The following is an 18,982-nucleotide window of genomic DNA, read 5'->3' as shown; positions in this document are numbered from 1 at the left end:
AAACAGTCATGTGATTTGGAGGTGCAGCGTGTCCGTGGACCCCAGAGGGTCAATAACACTCACCTTCCTTCCATTTCCAGAGTGTAACCACCTGTGTAAAATCCGAAATTCCCATGGTGTTGTTCAAAATGTTCTCTGGCACAATCATAAGCATCGCTTGCTACTGAAAACAAGAAAAAAGACGGTCCTGCTATGGGCTGAACCATTTGTTAATGGTGGAGGGGGGGAACACTATATGCAATATATTCAGTTTTAGCATTTATATTCACTGTTGACTGTAACTACGCTCAAACTGTTAATGCTATCTTATTTTAATAAACAACATTGTCATATGCAAAACTGGGGTGGCACTTGGGGTGGCAAGGGATCATTTTAGGGTGGCACTTGCCACCCCATGCCACCCTTCTAGATCCGCCCCTGCTCTCCATACGAGTCTATCCTGCTCCATATTTGAATAGTGCAAAGTCTCAAACACAGTTCTTCTTATATGGTAACTAATTGTGATCATCAAGGGGAAACAATTAGCAATTAGTATTTCTAGATTGAAAGCTCTTGCAGCAATGTGTAACTTACAAATGACCAGACAACAATCAGTCAAGTTGGAAATCCATGGACATAATGAATGATTCATTGATTAAACATTAAGATCAGTTGAATTGAATGACAGACAAATGTATTAAACTGAATGATAAGAGATGCAAATCAAAAATTTTATAGTGATAACATTATGAAAGGCAGTAACTGTGAACGAAACATTTATTTAGATGAAACACTTATTTTGTGTAGTGAAAAGGATATTTTGTCATTATGTGTATTGTACTAACACAATTGGAAATATGCTGAAATGTTTGAAAAAGGTGCACTTTACATGATCTGTTGTGATATAAGTATGAAGAGTTTTGAAAATGTACCAATTGCTTGTGGAAACTGCACCAAACCAATAGAAAAAAACTGTATGATCTTGACCAATTTTGACAATTGGACAGACAGTTGTGCATGCGAGTACTTATACAATGAAATCATGGGGACATGTTTTGGAGAGAATGATCATTAGACTGAGAATCAACTAATCTACTTAGATATACAAGATCTATTCATTTGGAAAATGTGCTAAATGTGGGCTAACTGTATAACTGTAGGCTACTTGTACTTAATCATTTGCAAAGATGCACTAAGAGAATTGAGACAACTACTAAGGCATTTGCCATTAGGGCTGTTCGATATAACGATATATATCGGATGACGATATAAAAATGTCTATCTTTTCATTTTACGCTATCGTTTGTTTCGTGGTGTCGCAAAATAAACTGTTTATGGCAATATTTTTTCATTGTTTTGATGGCCACTGTAGTGGCTATATTAATTTCTTAAAGTTCTCTCTTTCTCTTATATTTAATATAACCACAGTACGGACGGACACATGCTTGTTTTTATGCTTTGTCGTTAGCAACAACGACGGTAAAACCACGGCGTGTCCGCGTGTTTATTTTCCACATAAACCTTTCACAATAAAGCTCAAGATCCTGTTGAGACTTTTCAAAATAAACTGAATCATGTGAAAGATGCAGAGTATTTACGGATGAGAAGCAAAAAAGAGCTGTCAGGTGCTAAAAATAAACCTTACACTCAAACGTGAGAACAGGCTTTTCCCTCGCAGCACGCTGTGTAATAAATACTCACAATGAAAACGACGGCCGTTACAACCTATGTCTAAAAATGTATAGTTTCATGCATCGGTTAAAACAATCGACTCCAGGTACACGACGCCCAGCTGGAAACACTTCACGCAAGTCGAGCTGCCCGAGATTCACAGAATTTACAGAAAATGTTACATTTTTGTGATTTATATCGTTATCGGACGATAGATGTCTTAATATCGGGATATGAGATTTTGGTCATATCGCACAGCCCTATTTGCCATTTGATAAAATGAATGAGAAATGCCATTCTGTTGTGAACATTTGCCAAGAGGTTTGGACGTTTGGAGGTTTGTCCATGTTATTTTGAAAATGTCATTTCTGTTTCAAGAAATGAGCCAAACCAATGGAGAAAAACTGTAAACCATACATACTATAGAATACATAGAATACATTACTGTATTCTGTTGTATGTGTAGGATTGGACAACAACCTCGCGTGGGTGGCAGAGGAAAACTGCTCAATGAACAACAGGAAAGAGAGATTTGTAATATGGTGATGGCAAATAATCAGGGTTTTAATAGTTTTGCAATTTTCATTAGTTTTTATTTTTATTTAGTTTTGACTTTAGATTTTCAATTTTATATTAGTTTTAATTAGTTTTTACCAATTGTTTGCTAGTTTAGTTTAGTTTTTATTTTTTTGAAAATCCTTAGTTTCAGTTTAGTTTTGATTAGTTTCAGTTATAGTTTTAGTTGTGTTTGCAATAATTAAGTGTAACAAAATCCCAGTTTCATCATATCAGTCATTCTCTTCTGCTTATCCTTGGGTATGTTGCTATTCCAGCTACCATACCCTGCACCCTGGACAGGTCGCCTGTCTGTCGCAGGGCTAACATGCAGAGACAGACAACTCACATTCCCACCTATGGGTTCTTTACATAAATAAATAAATAAATAAATTAGGGCAGATGAACAACCGTTGATACCAGGCAACTATAAAATGTATATCTTGGCCCCAATGAGACTATTAACTCTTGCAGCACCGGGTGTTAAGGCAATTGACTCACACAGTTATGTAGATATCCCAGTCCTGTTGTCTCGGGATGCATCATGCTGCCTTGCCTGGTGTGGTGGATTTTTGTTTGATATGTATAACTATGTAACTATATACACTATATATCTGTGCGCACTGAACATATATATTTTAACTTTCATGTAGAGTCTTAAGCACAAGACATTTTGCTTCACCGAGGTTTATTAAGTTGGTACTGTAACAGGGCAGTTAATGTAAGGGGAGAGTTCTCCTGAATAATTTACTTAATAATTAATTAATTTAACGTCTTTAATGCAGCACAACCAAAACAGTAACATTGTAACAGAGATCCTGAACACATAACGATAAAATATCATACAAAGTACACACACACACACACACACACACACACACACACACACACTCTGAACCCACACTGAAGTGTTTTTAAGCATGTAACCTGTGTATTATATGTTATAAGATTGTGCCACTTGCTGTATAAGATTTAATAATTAGGATTAATGTGTGACCTTTGACCATGTTGTGACCTATTGTCAGAGGGTAAAGCAAAGGGTTAACCTATTGGTGTCACTTTGGACCGGGCCCTCAGCCAGTGCCAGGTGTGAACTCTGGCCGCTATCTGACCTCAGCAGCTGTGCTGGGCGTGTGGGAAAGTTACCCAGCAGCAGGGGGCGGCGACACTGGTCCCTATATTAGGGGACCAGAGGACGCCCCCAGGGCTCTTTTCCTCCTGCTGCTGCTACCTGTCCGTCTCCGTGTTGCTCTGCTGTCTGTGCTTAAGGCTGTACACCCCGGGGTTTTGCTTTGCTTACTTTCTGCTATGTAATTCTCTTGCTAAATGTCTGTATGTATTTTTCCTGCTGTTCATATGATTCAGTGTATTAAACTCTGTTCCAAGAATTCTACTCTTTTACAGAGCATCTTTTGAGTGTCTTGGTTTTAATTGGATTTGGATCTCCACATCGTTGGTGGAAGAAGGTTATCAGAATGGCTTCAAAAATTTGCGACCACACTGGGGTTAGCTTCTGTTTCTGGGGATGAGGGTTGAGTGTGCTCCCTTACCTTCTCCAGGTAAGCTAGGTTAGCTTTCTTGTGTGAGCTTTTCAAGTGCACTTTAAGGTTTGTGGGATTTTTTCCTTTAGAAATGTCCTCATAATTTCTCTCTTTCCACTACAAGACACTTGCTTTATCCAAAACACAGTCATATTCAAAGTAATCCCAAATTGGACTCTGGCGCTTTCTCCAGATTTTTCCTGGCATGATTCTGCGCGTGGACGGAGCAGCAACACAGACGACTCGACTAATGTACTTGCCACCTGCTGGCATAATGAGACACAGCAAGAAAAAAACCTGGAAACTAAACTTCATTTTCACCCTTGACTATTGTATGACACGCAAACATCAACGAAAACTAAACACATTTTTGCTATAAATTCAGTTAATTTTAGTTAGTTTTGTGAACACTCATTACAGTTTTAGTTAGTTTTCCTTTTTTTGTTTTTGTTTTTATTTTTATTTCCGTTAACGAAAATGTTTTTTCACTTCTAGTTTTCGTTATTTCGTTAGTTTTCATTAACGATAATAACCTTGCAAATAATGCCATCACATTCAGACAGATCCGTGATGCCATCCTTCAGGACAATCATATATTCCAGAATATAAACACAATAAGCATCTCCACAATAGACCGGGTTTTGAAGGAGCATCAGATGACAATGAAACAAATCTACAGGGTACCATTTGAGAGGAACTCTGACAGAGTGAAGGAGCTGCGCTACCAGTATGTAAATGTAAGTCAGTTACTGGTTGTCTCACATTATAACCTTACCTGTAATCACAGTAAGCAGTAGTTCACTTATTTGGTTTCAGTACCTCCTGTACCTGATTTCAGAATCAGTATTTGCTGCATCTGACTTCAACAATTTCAACAGAAAACTGCAGTTTACTGTATGATACAATTCTCATTATAATCCTTATTTTGTTGTCTCCTAATCAAATCTATCTAATACTGTAGGTTTTACTGTAACATCTCAGTGAGTCATCAATATTTCCCACTCCTCTTTCTATCATATATCCCTGCAGTACTTCCTCATAGGCCTATCACTAGTTTAGAACCACTGGAGTAGTGGCCTGTAGTATATTGAACCTGTGGGGGAGAACATGTAATTGTCTAACTGTAGTATATGACTCTTCTGTATGACTGATTTTATGTTCTTTACTCTATTTTAGGGAATAATGGCATTGGAAGGGCATGAGACTCTCACATTCTGGTGCTCGTGGATGAAGTTGGCTTCAACCTGGCCAAGGGCCAAAGACGTGGCTGTAATATTATTGGCCACCGAGCCACAGTGGATGTCCCAGGTCAGCGAGGGGGCAATATAACTATGTATGCTACCATTTCTGAAAATGGTGTGGCCACTCACATCCCCAGTCTTGGCCCGTACAACACACACAAGCTCCTCATCTTCTTGGATCACCTTTATACCGATTTTATCCCTGAAAATGAGAGAGGTCTCATAGGGCCTCACCTACCCATTTATGTAATTGTGTGGGACAATGTCAATTTCCACCATAGCCCACTCATTAGGGGCTGGTTTGCAACACATCCAAGGATGGTCATGGGGTTCCTCAACCCGTTCTCACTCCCGACGCGTAAAATTTGTCACATCCCTTAACTTCACTGTAATCCCTAACAGTTGTTCTAGCTCATAACTAATAAGCTCATAACACTCAAATGTCGTTTTGTAGTTGAGCAAACTATAAAGTATTGAGCTGTGTTGGCTTTTATGCAACTTTAATTGAATAGGGCTCAATATTTTTTAGCTAATTTGTTTGGAACGCTCAAAAAGTTTAAGAAGCATATGTTAGTGACGTTCTGGTGGGTGGAGTCTTGTCGCTCCCTCAGGAAAGCTGAGTCCGCCATCTTGAATTTACCTTGATGCAGGGAAGATTTGGCCAGCTCGTGTGGATTAAGAGTCCCCAACTTCAACCCACCACCTTAATTCTTTTCATCAACTGCCCTAAATTTGGTAAGTCTAACGTGTTTTTGTTTTGTTTAAATTTAATTTCGATAAACAGTCTTTTTATTTTTTACTGGAAATATATTCGTACTTTGTGCACAGTGAATGTTTGTTATAAATAAATTTGAATCCAAGTAATTGTAATTTTAGAAGTTTTCGAATGTGACAAATACGTAATGTTATTTCAAATTACAACGGTGTAACGTTTTGGCGGTTTTCCGTGGGGACAACATTTCCCATAATGCATTGTATTCTTGCCCGGAAGTTGACGGTGGCAGTTCTAGCTCCATGCGTTTGAACTTTCTACTAAAACTTTCTACTGTCCGCTTCTACCGGTTGTCATATTCACGGCAATGCACGCAGATTGTGAGTATACTTATTTCAATAAGTGTCGGCGTTACACAGTCAGTAGTTTACGCTGTTGAGCTATGTGTGTGTGTGTGTGTGCTAGCATGAAACGAACAATGCTAAACAACATGAGTGTGTTATCATGATTAGACACGTTTGTATTTTTCGTAGTCTCAAATATGTGGTTGTGAGATAATCAAATCCTTTTAACAGTTTAGAGGGGTATTCCACTAAGCGAGCTCTACAAGTCAAGGCTGGGCAGTGGGTCCATGAATAAACTGCCTCACTCCTGCAGGTGTCTTTCCATACTTCCCATCGTTTAAGTGAGGCTATGGACTTGTGTACGTTGTTTGTATCACCTTTACTCTCCATAAAAATTAATGTGTTTTTTGGTTGTTTTTTTTTCCAGGAACCAAAAGATGGCTGCAGCCCAGAAGCATGTGCTGCGTGTGTATGTTGAACGAGACACCACCCTGAAACTTACTCTACTTGAGCGACCAAAGTCAGTGGAGGAGCTGAAAGAAATAATTCAAGAGAGGTTCAAGCCAAGACTGAATGGGGACTTTAGCCTTCACTATGTCCTCATGGACACAACCTATGCCCTATGTCGCCAAGAAATTGTTGAAGCTGTTGGAGCTCCACGAGTGAGAGACGTCGTGGACAGATGGCCAGGCCTACTTATGGAGTCACAGGTAAAAAATAAAATGTAAAATATGTGTATATATGTATGTATATATACATGTATATATATGTGTGTGTGTGTGTGTGTGTGTGTGTGTGTGTGTGTGTATATATATGTCTGTCTGTCTCTTTACTGTTCTCCCAGTTTTTAAAAGTCTAGATTTTCAGACAATTTACCAAAAAGCAAATGACAGTGTTAAAATGACAACACATCACTCTGTGACGTATTTTTTCCCCGTTCACAGTAAACAAAGTCTCTAGAAGTTTACTTATTTAAATTTCCTTTAGATAACATTACAAAGAATGACGAATAACTTTCTATTTTGGCCTTGGTTCTGACTAGAATTGCTCTGGTTTTGCTAACCTGAGAACTTTTTAAAATACATTCACATTTCTGTTCCTAATTCATCTTTGTTCATTTCTGTGTATTTCTGTTCATGTACAGGTGGTTGCAGAGTCCCACCGAATCAACAATGTTAACCTGCGCACTCAATTCTACAAGGAGCTGGACAGACACACACCTAGACTCATCACTTTGTTCCGAGACAAGGCCATCAAGACTGGTAAGATTGCAGAGGAGCTAGCAAAGCTCATGAGAATTTATGACATTCAGGTAAATTTTTAATTTCACATGATTCAGAATTACATTAACAGATGGTTTGTACACAGCTGTAAGAATCCATAGTGTCAATTGCTTCAACTGTGCCCCGCGATTAAGTGATTATGCCATGGATACAAGGTTGTCATTTTAGGAGAAGGACATCTTGACAAAATGTATCCTTTCAAAAAGTGTTGTGTTAAAAAGATTTATCAGCTTCAATTAAAAGAAGTCCAAACAAGTACTGTTTTTGTAAAAATTGGTTTACATTTGGAAGTTTTTCCTTTGTGAGTTGTTGATGTATTTACAATGGAAACATATTAATTTAAAATGTGTTTTACTAAAAATACGGTTATCCAAAATACTGGATTTATCATCTTTAGCCTGTTACACAAAAAGTTTGGACACCCCTGATCTATAACAATGACAATCAGAACATGGCTATCCAACACTTTGTTTTTACTCTGCATTTGTGTAAATACTATTCTAATAGATATTGTATGTTCATCTAGGAACAGCGTGATGTAAATACAAGACGGGCCCTTGTCCTTCGTGCACTTCCTGTGTACCTGCGTGAAGATGCCTCCACGTTATTCAGGACTTGTGATGTAAGTGTACTGGCCTCAGCATCAACCCCTTTGCCTAGCTGTTCAGTCGAACATATGACATCGCTCAGAACTCAAGGAGAACCAGGGTGTATATCAGGAAGGAGGTTCAAAACTGTCCTCATCTGACTTGTTTTCTCCCATATATCAACTATTGTTGAATAAGATTGCAAGAAGATTGTTACACATAAACCAGAAAACATGAAAATAGTTGAAAGATTATTAAACAAAAACAAATCCACAGATAAAAACTCTCTCCCTTTTAAAATTCAAGTGTTCTATTTTTTTGGAGGTGCCATGTTGTGGTCAGAGAAATGTTTGGTAAATAACAAAAACAAATATCCTGACATATATTTATTATTGAAAACATTTATTTAAGCATATGTTTTGAAACCAAACCCAAATTAAGATTATTGTAATGCATCATGATGTATCAAATTAAATCGTTGACATTATAATCCTAAAAGAAACATGCGACTTATGAAGATTCACACCTCTAATCAATAGCATGATTTGTGTCCTTGAGGGGCTGAACTCATTCTTGTATTATTTGTATTTTGCAGTCAGCAGATGGTCCAGACCTCACTGTCACTCCTGTGGCTCTGCTGACAGTTGTCACGGATGACACTACTGATTCGGCCCTCTTCAGTCCCGAAAGCATCTGCATTGTCGTTGAGGATGAAATACTTGTGAATGGTCCCACAAATCTGGCTGACTCATTTCTCCTGCCCTTTGGGTACATCTATGCACTAGACCTACAATACCCAAAGAAACTTGAGCTTACATTCACATTTATCCAGAAGGTTGTGATGTGCCTTAAGGACAACAAACCACTGAAAGGGCGTCTACTGATGCTGAAGAATGATTTGTTCAATGAGTGAATCACTCAGAATGGACTACTTGTTGAGCTGAGTATTGAGGAAGCTTTTTTTTTTTTTTCCCTAATCATTTGGCTCTTCTACTTCAAATTTAAAGTGAATGACTGCTCATTTCCTGGACTATTCACGTTTAACGTTCTGTTGCCTAATACCTTAATGCACTGCCTTGATGTTTGTTACCTATGAAGTACAGCAGTGGAAACCAGTACAACAGTTTAGAATTATTCGTAAATGTATTTCCCACAGTATTTTAAAAATATTTATTAGATTATAAGTGTTATTTCCCATATTATAAGTTAGAAAATATGAAAAAGTTTTAGTTTATTTCCCACATCCTATGAGTTGCAATATGTAAAATACTTTGAGTGTATTTTCCTCCTTAATTAAGTTGAAAAATATTAAACATTTTGAGTTTATTGCTCCCTAATTATAAGTTGAGGAATATCAACATTTATAAGTTAACATTTCATTTGACAGACTAGTTATACAATATGGGATCAACAAGAAAAGATTTTTAGAATATCAGCAAATTAAATCCATAGTAAAAAAGAGATTTAAACCGGGTCAAGTTGAACTACAAACACCACCAAGTGTGGTTCAATTTCTTACTCTTAAAACCCCCAAATTACTATCCAAAATATACAGAATGCTTTCTAAAACAGATGAATCAATATCACTTCCTATTGCAAAATGGGAAGCGGATTTATCAGTTAACTTTGACCAAAACTTCTGGTCTCAGATTTGCTTAAAAACCTTTCATCTAATTAGAAATCCCAGTCTTCAATTAATTCAATACAAAATACTACATAGAGTGCACTATACAGGTCATCGGATGTTCAAGATGGGCTTTACGTCTACCAACAACTGCTCACACTGCCAAACCAATTCACCGGACAGTTATATCCACGCACTTTGGTTCTGTCCACCAGTTCAGAAGTTTTGGCGCGAGATATGTGAAGACTTATCAAAGTGTCTGAAATGTAACATTCCAACTTCCCCTTTAGTATGTTTGTTGGGCAGCTTAGATAATGTCACTCCGGAAAAGAATATAGCCCATATGGTTTTCACTGCCCTATGCATAGCCAAGAAAACAGTCCTCATGAACTGGAAAATAAAAATAATCTTAATTCTAACCAATAGAGAAATTATCTATTAGATCACATTAGTCTTGATACAGCCTCTGCCACCACATCAGATCAATTGCTCTGGGCTCCTTTGATCAGCTCCATCACCTAGTGGGGGTGGGGGTCTTAGTTTGGTCCCACCTTCACTGTTGTGATTGGTGTGGGGTAGGGACAGGCTTAGGGCGTCGGGGGTTCCCCGGGAGCATCTTCCTTGGGGGCTCAACCCGGGTAGCGGTCATGGCCAATTAGGGGCTCTGTTGGCTCTTAGGTGACGGTTTCCTCGTGGCTGCGTGCAGCAGGGCTAGGGAGGGTCTGTGCTGACGGACGGGTTACTGACCTGGTAGCCTGGCTGCCCCTGGGTGGGTCCGGGATGGGCGTGAGGTTCTGGGGCACTCCGCCTCTGGGCTGGGGCCCTGGCCAAGCCTCAGGGGCTTGGGTCCTGGTTGGTGTGTTGCCGGGGGGTTGTGGGGGGGGGTGTATGGGGGCCCAGTCCTGGCGCAGGGTGCCGCCTGTGCATCGAACCACCTGGGGGGCTCTTCAACTGGTAGGGGAGGTTGTCACATCCTGCAGGAGCCTTCCTCTCTTCAGGAACTCTCTCTGCAGGAGGGGGAGATACAGGAGAGGTGGAGGAAGATCTCAGCCTGGGCGCCTATTGTCTTGTGTAGTCTGGAAGATGAGTGGATGATGGGTGGGTGCAGTTTTCTCTGTGGTGGGGTCAGGTGGACTGTCCCGGGCTCTGTGGGGCCGGGCAGCGCTGCTGCACTGGGCCCCGGTCTGGATGGGCCTGGGCCCCCCTTTCCCTGGCGGGTTGCAGAGTATGGGGTGCCTACTGGGGTCAGCGGGGAGTTGACCCCAGGAGGGGTCACTTGCCCTCCCTTCCTTCCCTCCCCATCTCCAGCTGCCTCCCTCTTCCCGCTCCACCACAATCACCCACACATGCAGGGCCTTGGGGTAGGGGTGTGTCACCAGGGTGCAGAGGAGACATCCCCCCTCTGTCCCCTTCTGGCTGCCTCTGCCTCAATTTTATCCCACAACTTAGACATTCACATTACTCACACTCTCATTACACATACATATAGGATCTTGGGGTGGGCACGCTACACGGATTCCAATCACCACCAGGGTGTACACCTCACCCCTGGCGCCGCTGCCCACCTCTCAATTTTAAATACACGTAGACATTGAGGGCTAGCAGGAGGGGCTATATGCTTACCTGCTGCTCTGGCAGGTAGCTCCATGCCCTCCTGGGTTTTAAATGCACCTTAGAACACACATACATCAACACTACATATGAGCGGGTGGAGGGAGGTTTGAGTCTTCCCACACCCCGCTCTCTGCTGCCTGCTGGAGCGGGGGCTAGGTGGAGGAGTTGGCCGTCCAACTGGGGTCTGGAATGTGGGGCCTCCCTGCTGCTGCGGAGTCGGGCGGTCTGCTTCTCCCCACCGCAGGGAAAAGGGTAACACCACCTGGGTCTGGGCGCAGTTTCCCCTCCAGGGGCAAGGGTACCTAGACCCGGGGCCTAGAGTACGCTTGGGGAGTGTGATTGTGTGTACAGTGTCTCTCTATATCTGTCTCCACGTTGGGTGAGTGTTGAGAGCATGAGGGTGGGAATGGATGTTTGTATCTGTGTGTGCCTGTATGTCTGTGTCTATATGTCAGGTTAGGTATCAGACCCCACCTCTCTGGGGACATCTCAGGCCCTCCAAGGTTTGAGGCCTATCTCCCCCACCACTTCCCCTGCCGGTGGCAGACGCCCTCAGACATCGGTGCGTTGGTGGTTCTTTGTGTCCCGGGTGGGCGCCCGGTACCCACCGGCTCACTCCTTGGCGGCTGCTTATCGGGCATGGAGCCTGGGGCTCGCCGGGCCACTGGGATGGGGTGCCTCGGGCCTCAGCCCGGGCTCGGTGACTCTGGCACAGCTGGCTGCCGGCGGAGCTCATGGGCACGCCACTGCAACCCCCTGGCTTCTGCTCGCGGCTGCTGAGTGACCCCTCATCTGGGGCCCTCCTCAGCTCTTTCTGGGATAGCGCGGCTGCCCTCTGTTGGTCTTCCTTGGTCTCTTGTGTTCTGGGGGCCTCTGGATGTCTGGAGTTTTGATCTCCTCCATACCTGCTTCATGCCCTGGAGGACGGGCAGTGGCCCCCACACCCTCTAGCAGATCATTACATGAAGGAATTTTTTAAAACAAGCGCTGTTCATGCTCACAGGTGTACACACGGGTGATCACACACACAAACCACACCCTTTTGGCTCCTACCTCAAAGCACACTGTGCGCTGTCGATCTCACGTGCTGCACCATAATGTTTAATATTTAGTATTTACTGTCATATTCCCATATATCATTGTGATCTTGTTTATTACTCTCGCCTTCTTCTGCTTGCTTTTTTTTTCTTTCTCAACAGGTGATCCAGGTGATCGATATGTATTTTTTTGTCTGCTTATTCTGTTGGTTTTGTTTTTTGCCCTTTTTCCCCGTCCCTCTTCTCAGGTTTTTTTTTTCTTTCCTCTTTCTTTCTCCCTTTCTTTCCACCAGTCAAGTCTGTCCCGTATTCAGCAAGTGAAAATAAAATAAACAATAAAAGGTGAATCAGATGGACCATTACGGCAAGGCTGGGATGGTCCATTTGGTAAAGTAAACCGTTGGGCATCTTTCTTCGCCTTTTAGACAATAATTCTGATGGCAAAAGAACCAAACGGGACAGGTTAAAAAAAAAAAAAAAAAAAATTATATATATATATATATATATATATATATATATATATATATATTTATAAGTTAACATTGAGGTAATTTAAGGCAACTGCAACTGTAATTTTTATTTTAGTTAAACTTAAAACTTTTGAAAACATCACTAAAAAACTGTTGTGTAATCTGTTACACAACAATTTTTGAGTTCTGTGAACTTATTAGGTTTTACAGTGTTCTCATGCTGACGCTGAAGGTACCCTTCCACGTTTTTATGCGACGCTGTGGGTTGTCAATTCATTCCAATGTGAACCCACTCGCGGTGATAAGAGACGCTTCGAGCAGAGGCTCCAGCCATCCATTTACTCCAATAATAACCCCGTCACGGCGAAACGTGACACCTTGAAGTACAATCTAACTGGAGAACTGGGGACCCTCTCCGCGAACGGGGTTTTCTCCCTAATTTAATGCTTTCTTTTAATGACATCGTTAACATTTCTCAAGAAAAACACACTGATAACACTGATAATTCAACAATAAAATCGCTTCATTTTCCAAAGTGATTCACGATCTGAAAGTCCCCAGATTTAACGTACATAATCCTTTGTTGGGTTTATTATTTTTATTTCACACGTAAAATACATTTATATTTTTATTCACCATTCCTGTTAGTTTTGGATGCGCCTGGCTCCAACCAATCAGATGCAACCGGTGTAAGCAAAGGATGATGGGAGAATGGAGAGACCCGTTTATAAGAATAAGAAAAGGAGGCGGAGTTGATTGATTCTAATGCAGGTATGTAAAAAATATATGACTACAAAGTAGTCATATATTAGGTAGAGTACGGTAACGACTACACGTGGCTAGTGCAGCATTAGCCATTTAATTCAACGATGATCATTAAATCTATTATAAACATCTAAGGACTTGTGTGTTGCAAAATAGCCTCACATGGTGTGTAAAGCAGTTTTTGCGCTAATAGTTCTGCTAGCTCTTTACAAACCTATGATGTTAACGTTAATTGCTAATGTTAACCGGAGCGCCAATCTTCAAGCTGCTGACGAACTCCCTTAAGACATGCAGGTAACCTTCTTCTTCTTCTTTTTTTTTGTAAATGTGATGTAGTGGAAACAATCGTTAAAGAGGGTACACACTTGTCTAATTTATTGTACGTAGTAAACGTTATATTATTTGATATATTTTTTATAAATTTTATATATGTGTATATATGTTTCAGTAAATAAATATTCTTCAATCTCTTTTTTCCCCCATTTTCCGCAGATCAGCATCAATGTCCACGTGAAGAACCTAGTTATGTTGCCAGTGTCAACCCAACAAAAGGCACTTTCACAATATATAAAAGAAGGTATTCCGTTTTTAAAGTTTACGTTTATATTTGTTGTTATAGTTGAGTTAGGCACTTAGCTTTTGTGCAGTCCTAAGAAACATACTGCCTAGAGTGTTTTTCACTTTGTGGAAGAGTTTCTTTATTTTTATTTTTTTCTGTTAGTGTATGGAACTGAGGTGCTTCCTCAGGAGCTGCTTCAGTTGTTGGAGGATGGAGAAGAGGACGCAGCCATGACTTGTGAGACGGCGTCTGAGTCAGCTACTGCTCACTAGGAGATCAGAAACATGGTGTCCTCGCAAAAGTGGAACGAGGCCAGGCCTTGTCTTATAGACAATATGTTAGCTACTCTGGATCCACTGTCACACCGTGTGTGTCAGTGTGGCAAACAAGTAGTTGTGAGGTGTCTGGACTGCCTGCCTCTTCCATTCCTTTGTGCTGAGTGTGATATTGCAGTTCACACACGCTTTGTCCTGCACAACAGAGAGGCAGTAACAGAAGGGTTTTTGCAGCCTTCATCAGAGTTTCACAAGCCAATAGGTACGGTTTTTAATCCTACGCATTTCTTGCTATGTACTATGAGTGGGTGCTGTTATTGTATTTTTATTGTGTATCATTTAATTTCCAATTCTTTTTATATATATTGTGTGCAGTGGCGGTCCTAGCCTGTTTGGCGCCCTGGGCGAACCCTCCCTCTGGCGCCCCCCCCCACCCACACACACACACCCCCCCACACACACACACATAAAACATATTAAGGATAAAACTGTTGTCGGAACAATACTGAATTTCACCAGAGAAACACACACACACACACACACATATGAGAGAGAGAGAGTATGCACTGTATGCAAACGGCTACCAAACAGCCATCATAATTCGTCATACTATGAGAACAGGACAAATCAACAATTGACAATGACTAATTAATATTAAAATCTGTAACATAATGTATTGTTTGAACTTTTCTTGTCCATCTTCCATTGGTTTTAATTTTGCACTCCAGTATGAACACAAATCCCCCAACTCGAGGATCACCACAACATAATCTAACACACCTACACCTTAGTTCACAGATTGACTTTGTCTAGGGTGCATTTCTGAGATTTCACACAACAGGGTTCAAATCATGAATACATAATGGACTTGGATTTACAACATTATGAAATGTGCTCTATTTGGAAGCAGCAGCCCCCCCCTCCCCTTTCGACGTGTTGTGTGTGAGACTTTAAATCATCAAACTGTAAATTTTAAATTGTTATTGATCCCTTTACCCCTGGTCCTAAAGTGTATATTTATTTTCTTACTCTTCTTATATATATTGTTTGTTTACTTGCACTGCTGTAACTGGAGCCTCGTCGTCTCGTCTCTCTATATACTGGACTGTATGTAGCGGAGATGACAATAAAGTTTACTTTGACTTCAGCAGCGAGCAGGCGCACCAAGGGCTCTCGCGCTCACTTTTCGTGTATAGAATTTCGAAAAAACATCGGTGCAAATTATAAGTCTGTATCATAATATCTGGTGCTTTCGTGTTTGTTGGTTTGTTTTTATTTTGCGAGTTGGTTATTAGATGCTGCTCCAGCCGGTCAGAGAATCCCCCGCCGCCACGCCCTCTCCTCCATGTGCAGCAAGCAGCAGGCGCAGCAAGCAGCAGGCGCACCTCGCAAACGGAGGGCGCCCTTACTCCCAGCAAATGGGCGGCAGAAAACCAATCGGTGCCTATGCCATTCCCAATATGCGCTGGCATGACGTCGGGGCAGCATGAGTACGAGCAATTTTTTAAAAATTTTTTTTTTTTGCCGATGCCCATGATGCCGCCCCCCACCACGATGCCGCCCCGGGCAACCGCCCGTGTCGCCCGTATCTAAAACCGCTACTGATTGTGTGTTTTTAATGTTAGTTCGGCTGTTGCCTGTGCAAAGCCCAGACCATGTGTGTGACTGCCCAGCAGGTAATGTTGAGGTTTCACCCGGCGCAATTGTGGCTCTTGTAACCATAAATGGTAAGTTTGCTCTTTTGTCACACAGTACATACACAATAGATGTGTTTGCAGGTTTTAGTGCAAATTGTACATTGCTGTCATCATCATCATCGTTTATTTATATAGCACTTTAAAAACACACAAGGCTGACCAAAGTGCTGAACAATAGAAACATAATAGATACATATATAAGAATTGCTATCTTGTTTTGAATTACACTCGGCCCGCAGTATATGTGGGCACCTGTCAAAGGTCATTTGGATTTACCAGATCGCTTTGAAAACAACATGAAAAAAATGAACGCTTTGAGCCATGACTGAATTTATCCTTATCCTTCCTAAAGGCCGGTATAACCTTGCACTGCCAGTGGTGAGCTGCACCAGCTGTGGCCTAATGTGGTCCCCCTCAGTTAAGGACATCCTGGGTAGTGGATATTGGCCTGGCACCTTAAATTTCTGCACCCTGTTTTCAATGGATTTCTTTCAGTCTTTCTATGACATTAAGAAGGCTGCACCAGGGATGTCACTTAAGGCATTTGTCAAAATGCTGGATGAAAGAACAGCCCATTTTGGAAGGGTGAGTTTCTAAATTTGTCAAGTTTAAGGAAATTGTGCAAATCAATGTTTATGATGACTGTCCTTGAATATTCTGTTGTTTGTCCTCTACTTAAAAGACTGGCCGAATATCAGCTGATGCCTTCAGTAAAAGCTTTGTGGAGTGGAGTGCTGTAAAGTTTGAGGTGGACAGGATGTGCAAGGAGCCAAGGAGCCATGCATTAGCTGCCCTGCCTGCACTCCAGACATGCTTGCCGTCTCAGTTGATGGAAACCATAAGCTTTATCGCATTCAATCAAATACAAGGTACATTATGCATTGTGTACATAAATCAAATATGGCTTTGTAGAAAAAAGTATTTTAATGTTTCTTTTCAAACAACTGTCACTCTATCCATTCAGCACTTCAGAGCAGGTGAACTATGAAGGTGTCTTCATTGAAAAAGATGAGGAAGTTGCTGAGTTTATGAAATACATCCAGAGACACACAAATGATGTAAGAGACGCATAAATATTAGTGCTGTCAGCGTTAATCTTGTTAAAATGACGTTAACGCCATAACCATATACACATATGTGTGTGTGTGTGTGTGTGTGTGTGTGTGTGTGTGTGTGTGTGATATGGATGGGTGGATATTTATTTTATTTTTCTCTTGGTGTTGTCGTAATACTATTTACTTTACTTTATCTTAATGTGTACTTAATTTTGTCACCATGTGTATTTTTTTTTTTAAAAAGAACAACAACAAAAACCACGATTTTTATTTGGTGTTATCAGTGCTGTCCTGGGGAGATATGAGGTCTTGTGTGACTTAAGGCTAATTAAGCTAATTGTTATCCATTTGTTTTAAAAAGTTTGTCCCTGATAGGGCTTAATCATGTCATGTCTTTTATGTTAAAATCTTTGAGTGTATAGGTCCCGGGGATAGGGTTGTGTGGATCTTCATCTTGGACAGCAGCAAAGGAGTCGACCAAAAAGTCCACTGGGAAGTTGGATGAAGAGGGCATGTTGTTTGTCGCCACGGAGTCCTCCTAGCTGCATTGAACATGTTTCGAGGGGAGACCTTTGCTTACCCTCTTTTTCTCTGGGTGTGTCTTTCTGCGCTATGCTGTGTTATTCTGTGTTCCACTTATTATATGTATAGGCTGGGTGTGGGTGTGTACATGTGTGTCTGCGGGTGTGGCTGGAGGATGGAGGACGGCCACATGCAGGCCTGATGGGTGTGGCCCTGCAGGTGGACTGGCCACACCTGAAGTTCCTGCCACACACCTGTCTGTGACCAGGGCTCGTCGGGGGAGCTACTTAGGAGAGTGTTGGAGCTCCCACCGGCGCGGGATCATTGCGTTAGACTCCCAAGTCAGTGTGTGTGTTAGGAAGTGTCGATCGTGTGTGTGCCCGCCGGGGTCAGTGTTTAACGTCTGCCTCTATTGTTTTCCTACAGGAAGAACGTGGAGAGGAAGGGCAGCACGCACAAGGTGTGCACAGTCACGACAGCGGGGAGCATGAACACGGACACCACTGGAAGACACGCACGGGAGTCTTGGGGAGCACGGGGATTAATTGTGCATTGCTATTTACCACATTGTAAATAAACGCACTGTCTACACACAGAGCTCTGCGCCTGGGTCCTCCTTTTCCCCATACCCCCACGGTCTGCCAGCCAGACCGTGACACCTATAGCTGCAAAAAACGCTACAATTGTTATGTTTTTGCAAAAGAAAAAAAAAAAACATGAGAGGTTTATGGACAAAGTTTGTGTTCTCCATTCTTTAAGCCGGTTCGAGCACCGTTTAAGTACTGGCACTGTTCCAAAAGTACTGGTTTGGCAGGTGGGGGTTGTGCTTTCAGCCCAACACAGTGCAGGACATTTGGCATTTGCCAGAGAACACCAAGATTGGCAACTTTGCCACTGGCGCCCTGTGCTCTTCACAGATAAAAGTAGGTTCACACTGAGCACTTGTGACTGACCTGACAGAGTCTGGAGACGCCATGGAGAACATTCTGCTGCCTGCAACATCCTCCAGCATGACCGGTTTAGCAGTGGGTCGGTAATGGGCTGTATCCCAATTCAAGGCCGAAATTTTAAGGACGATTACGCCACAGCGACGCAACGAAGGCTGTCCCAATTCAAAGGCTGCTTGAAATGCGGCCCTCAAATGCATCCTTTATTTCCCTGAATTTTAAGGATGTGGCGGTGTACACTTCGTCGCCCAACATATCCCAGACTTCATAGCGCGGCGGTGGGTGTGGATAATTTTGCTGAAACAAACGGTGGAACTGGAGCAGCCGAAGAGTAAACTTTTAAAAGTAAGTACTGAATATAATGTCACTTATTTATGTGCAAATGTTTAATAATGAAGAACATTAAAATATTACCATTGGCCACATGTCAGCAAAGTTATGTGACATTAGCGATGTTTGTACTTTCAGCGTTTACTTTGTTTTAAAGCCTTTACTTTAAAATAT

The 18,982-nt window shown here is 41.7% G+C and overlaps 1 protein-coding gene and 1 long non-coding RNA gene across 2 annotated transcripts; both read left to right on the top strand.

Moving 5' to 3' along the window:
* Positions 1-5,646: 5,646 nt before the first annotated feature.
* LOC120434361 lies at positions 5,647-9,279 on the top strand. Its single transcript, XM_039602314.1, has 6 exons — positions 5,647-5,722; positions 6,275-6,356; positions 6,471-6,753; positions 7,188-7,355; positions 7,853-7,948; positions 8,509-9,279. The coding sequence occupies exons 2-6, from the start codon at positions 6,331-6,333 to the stop codon at positions 8,824-8,826; spliced, it is 891 nt and encodes a 296-aa protein (XP_039458248.1). The 5' UTR covers positions 5,647-5,722; positions 6,275-6,330; the 3' UTR covers positions 8,827-9,279.
* A 4,880-nt stretch (positions 9,280-14,159) lies between these two features.
* LOC120438283 lies at positions 14,160-17,239 on the top strand. The gene is made up of 3 exons (XR_005611767.1): positions 14,160-14,519; positions 15,883-16,539; positions 16,637-17,239. It is a non-coding gene; the product is annotated as an uncharacterized LOC120438283 (long non-coding RNA).
* Positions 17,240-18,982: the final 1,743 nt, after the last annotated feature.

The sequence above is a fragment of the Oreochromis aureus genome, linkage group 3, assembly GCF_013358895.1.
Source record: "Oreochromis aureus strain Israel breed Guangdong linkage group 3, ZZ_aureus, whole genome shotgun sequence".
NCBI classification, from domain to species: domain Eukaryota; kingdom Metazoa; phylum Chordata; class Actinopteri; order Cichliformes; family Cichlidae; genus Oreochromis; species Oreochromis aureus.
This window is presented reverse-complemented; position numbering and strand designations above follow the sequence as displayed.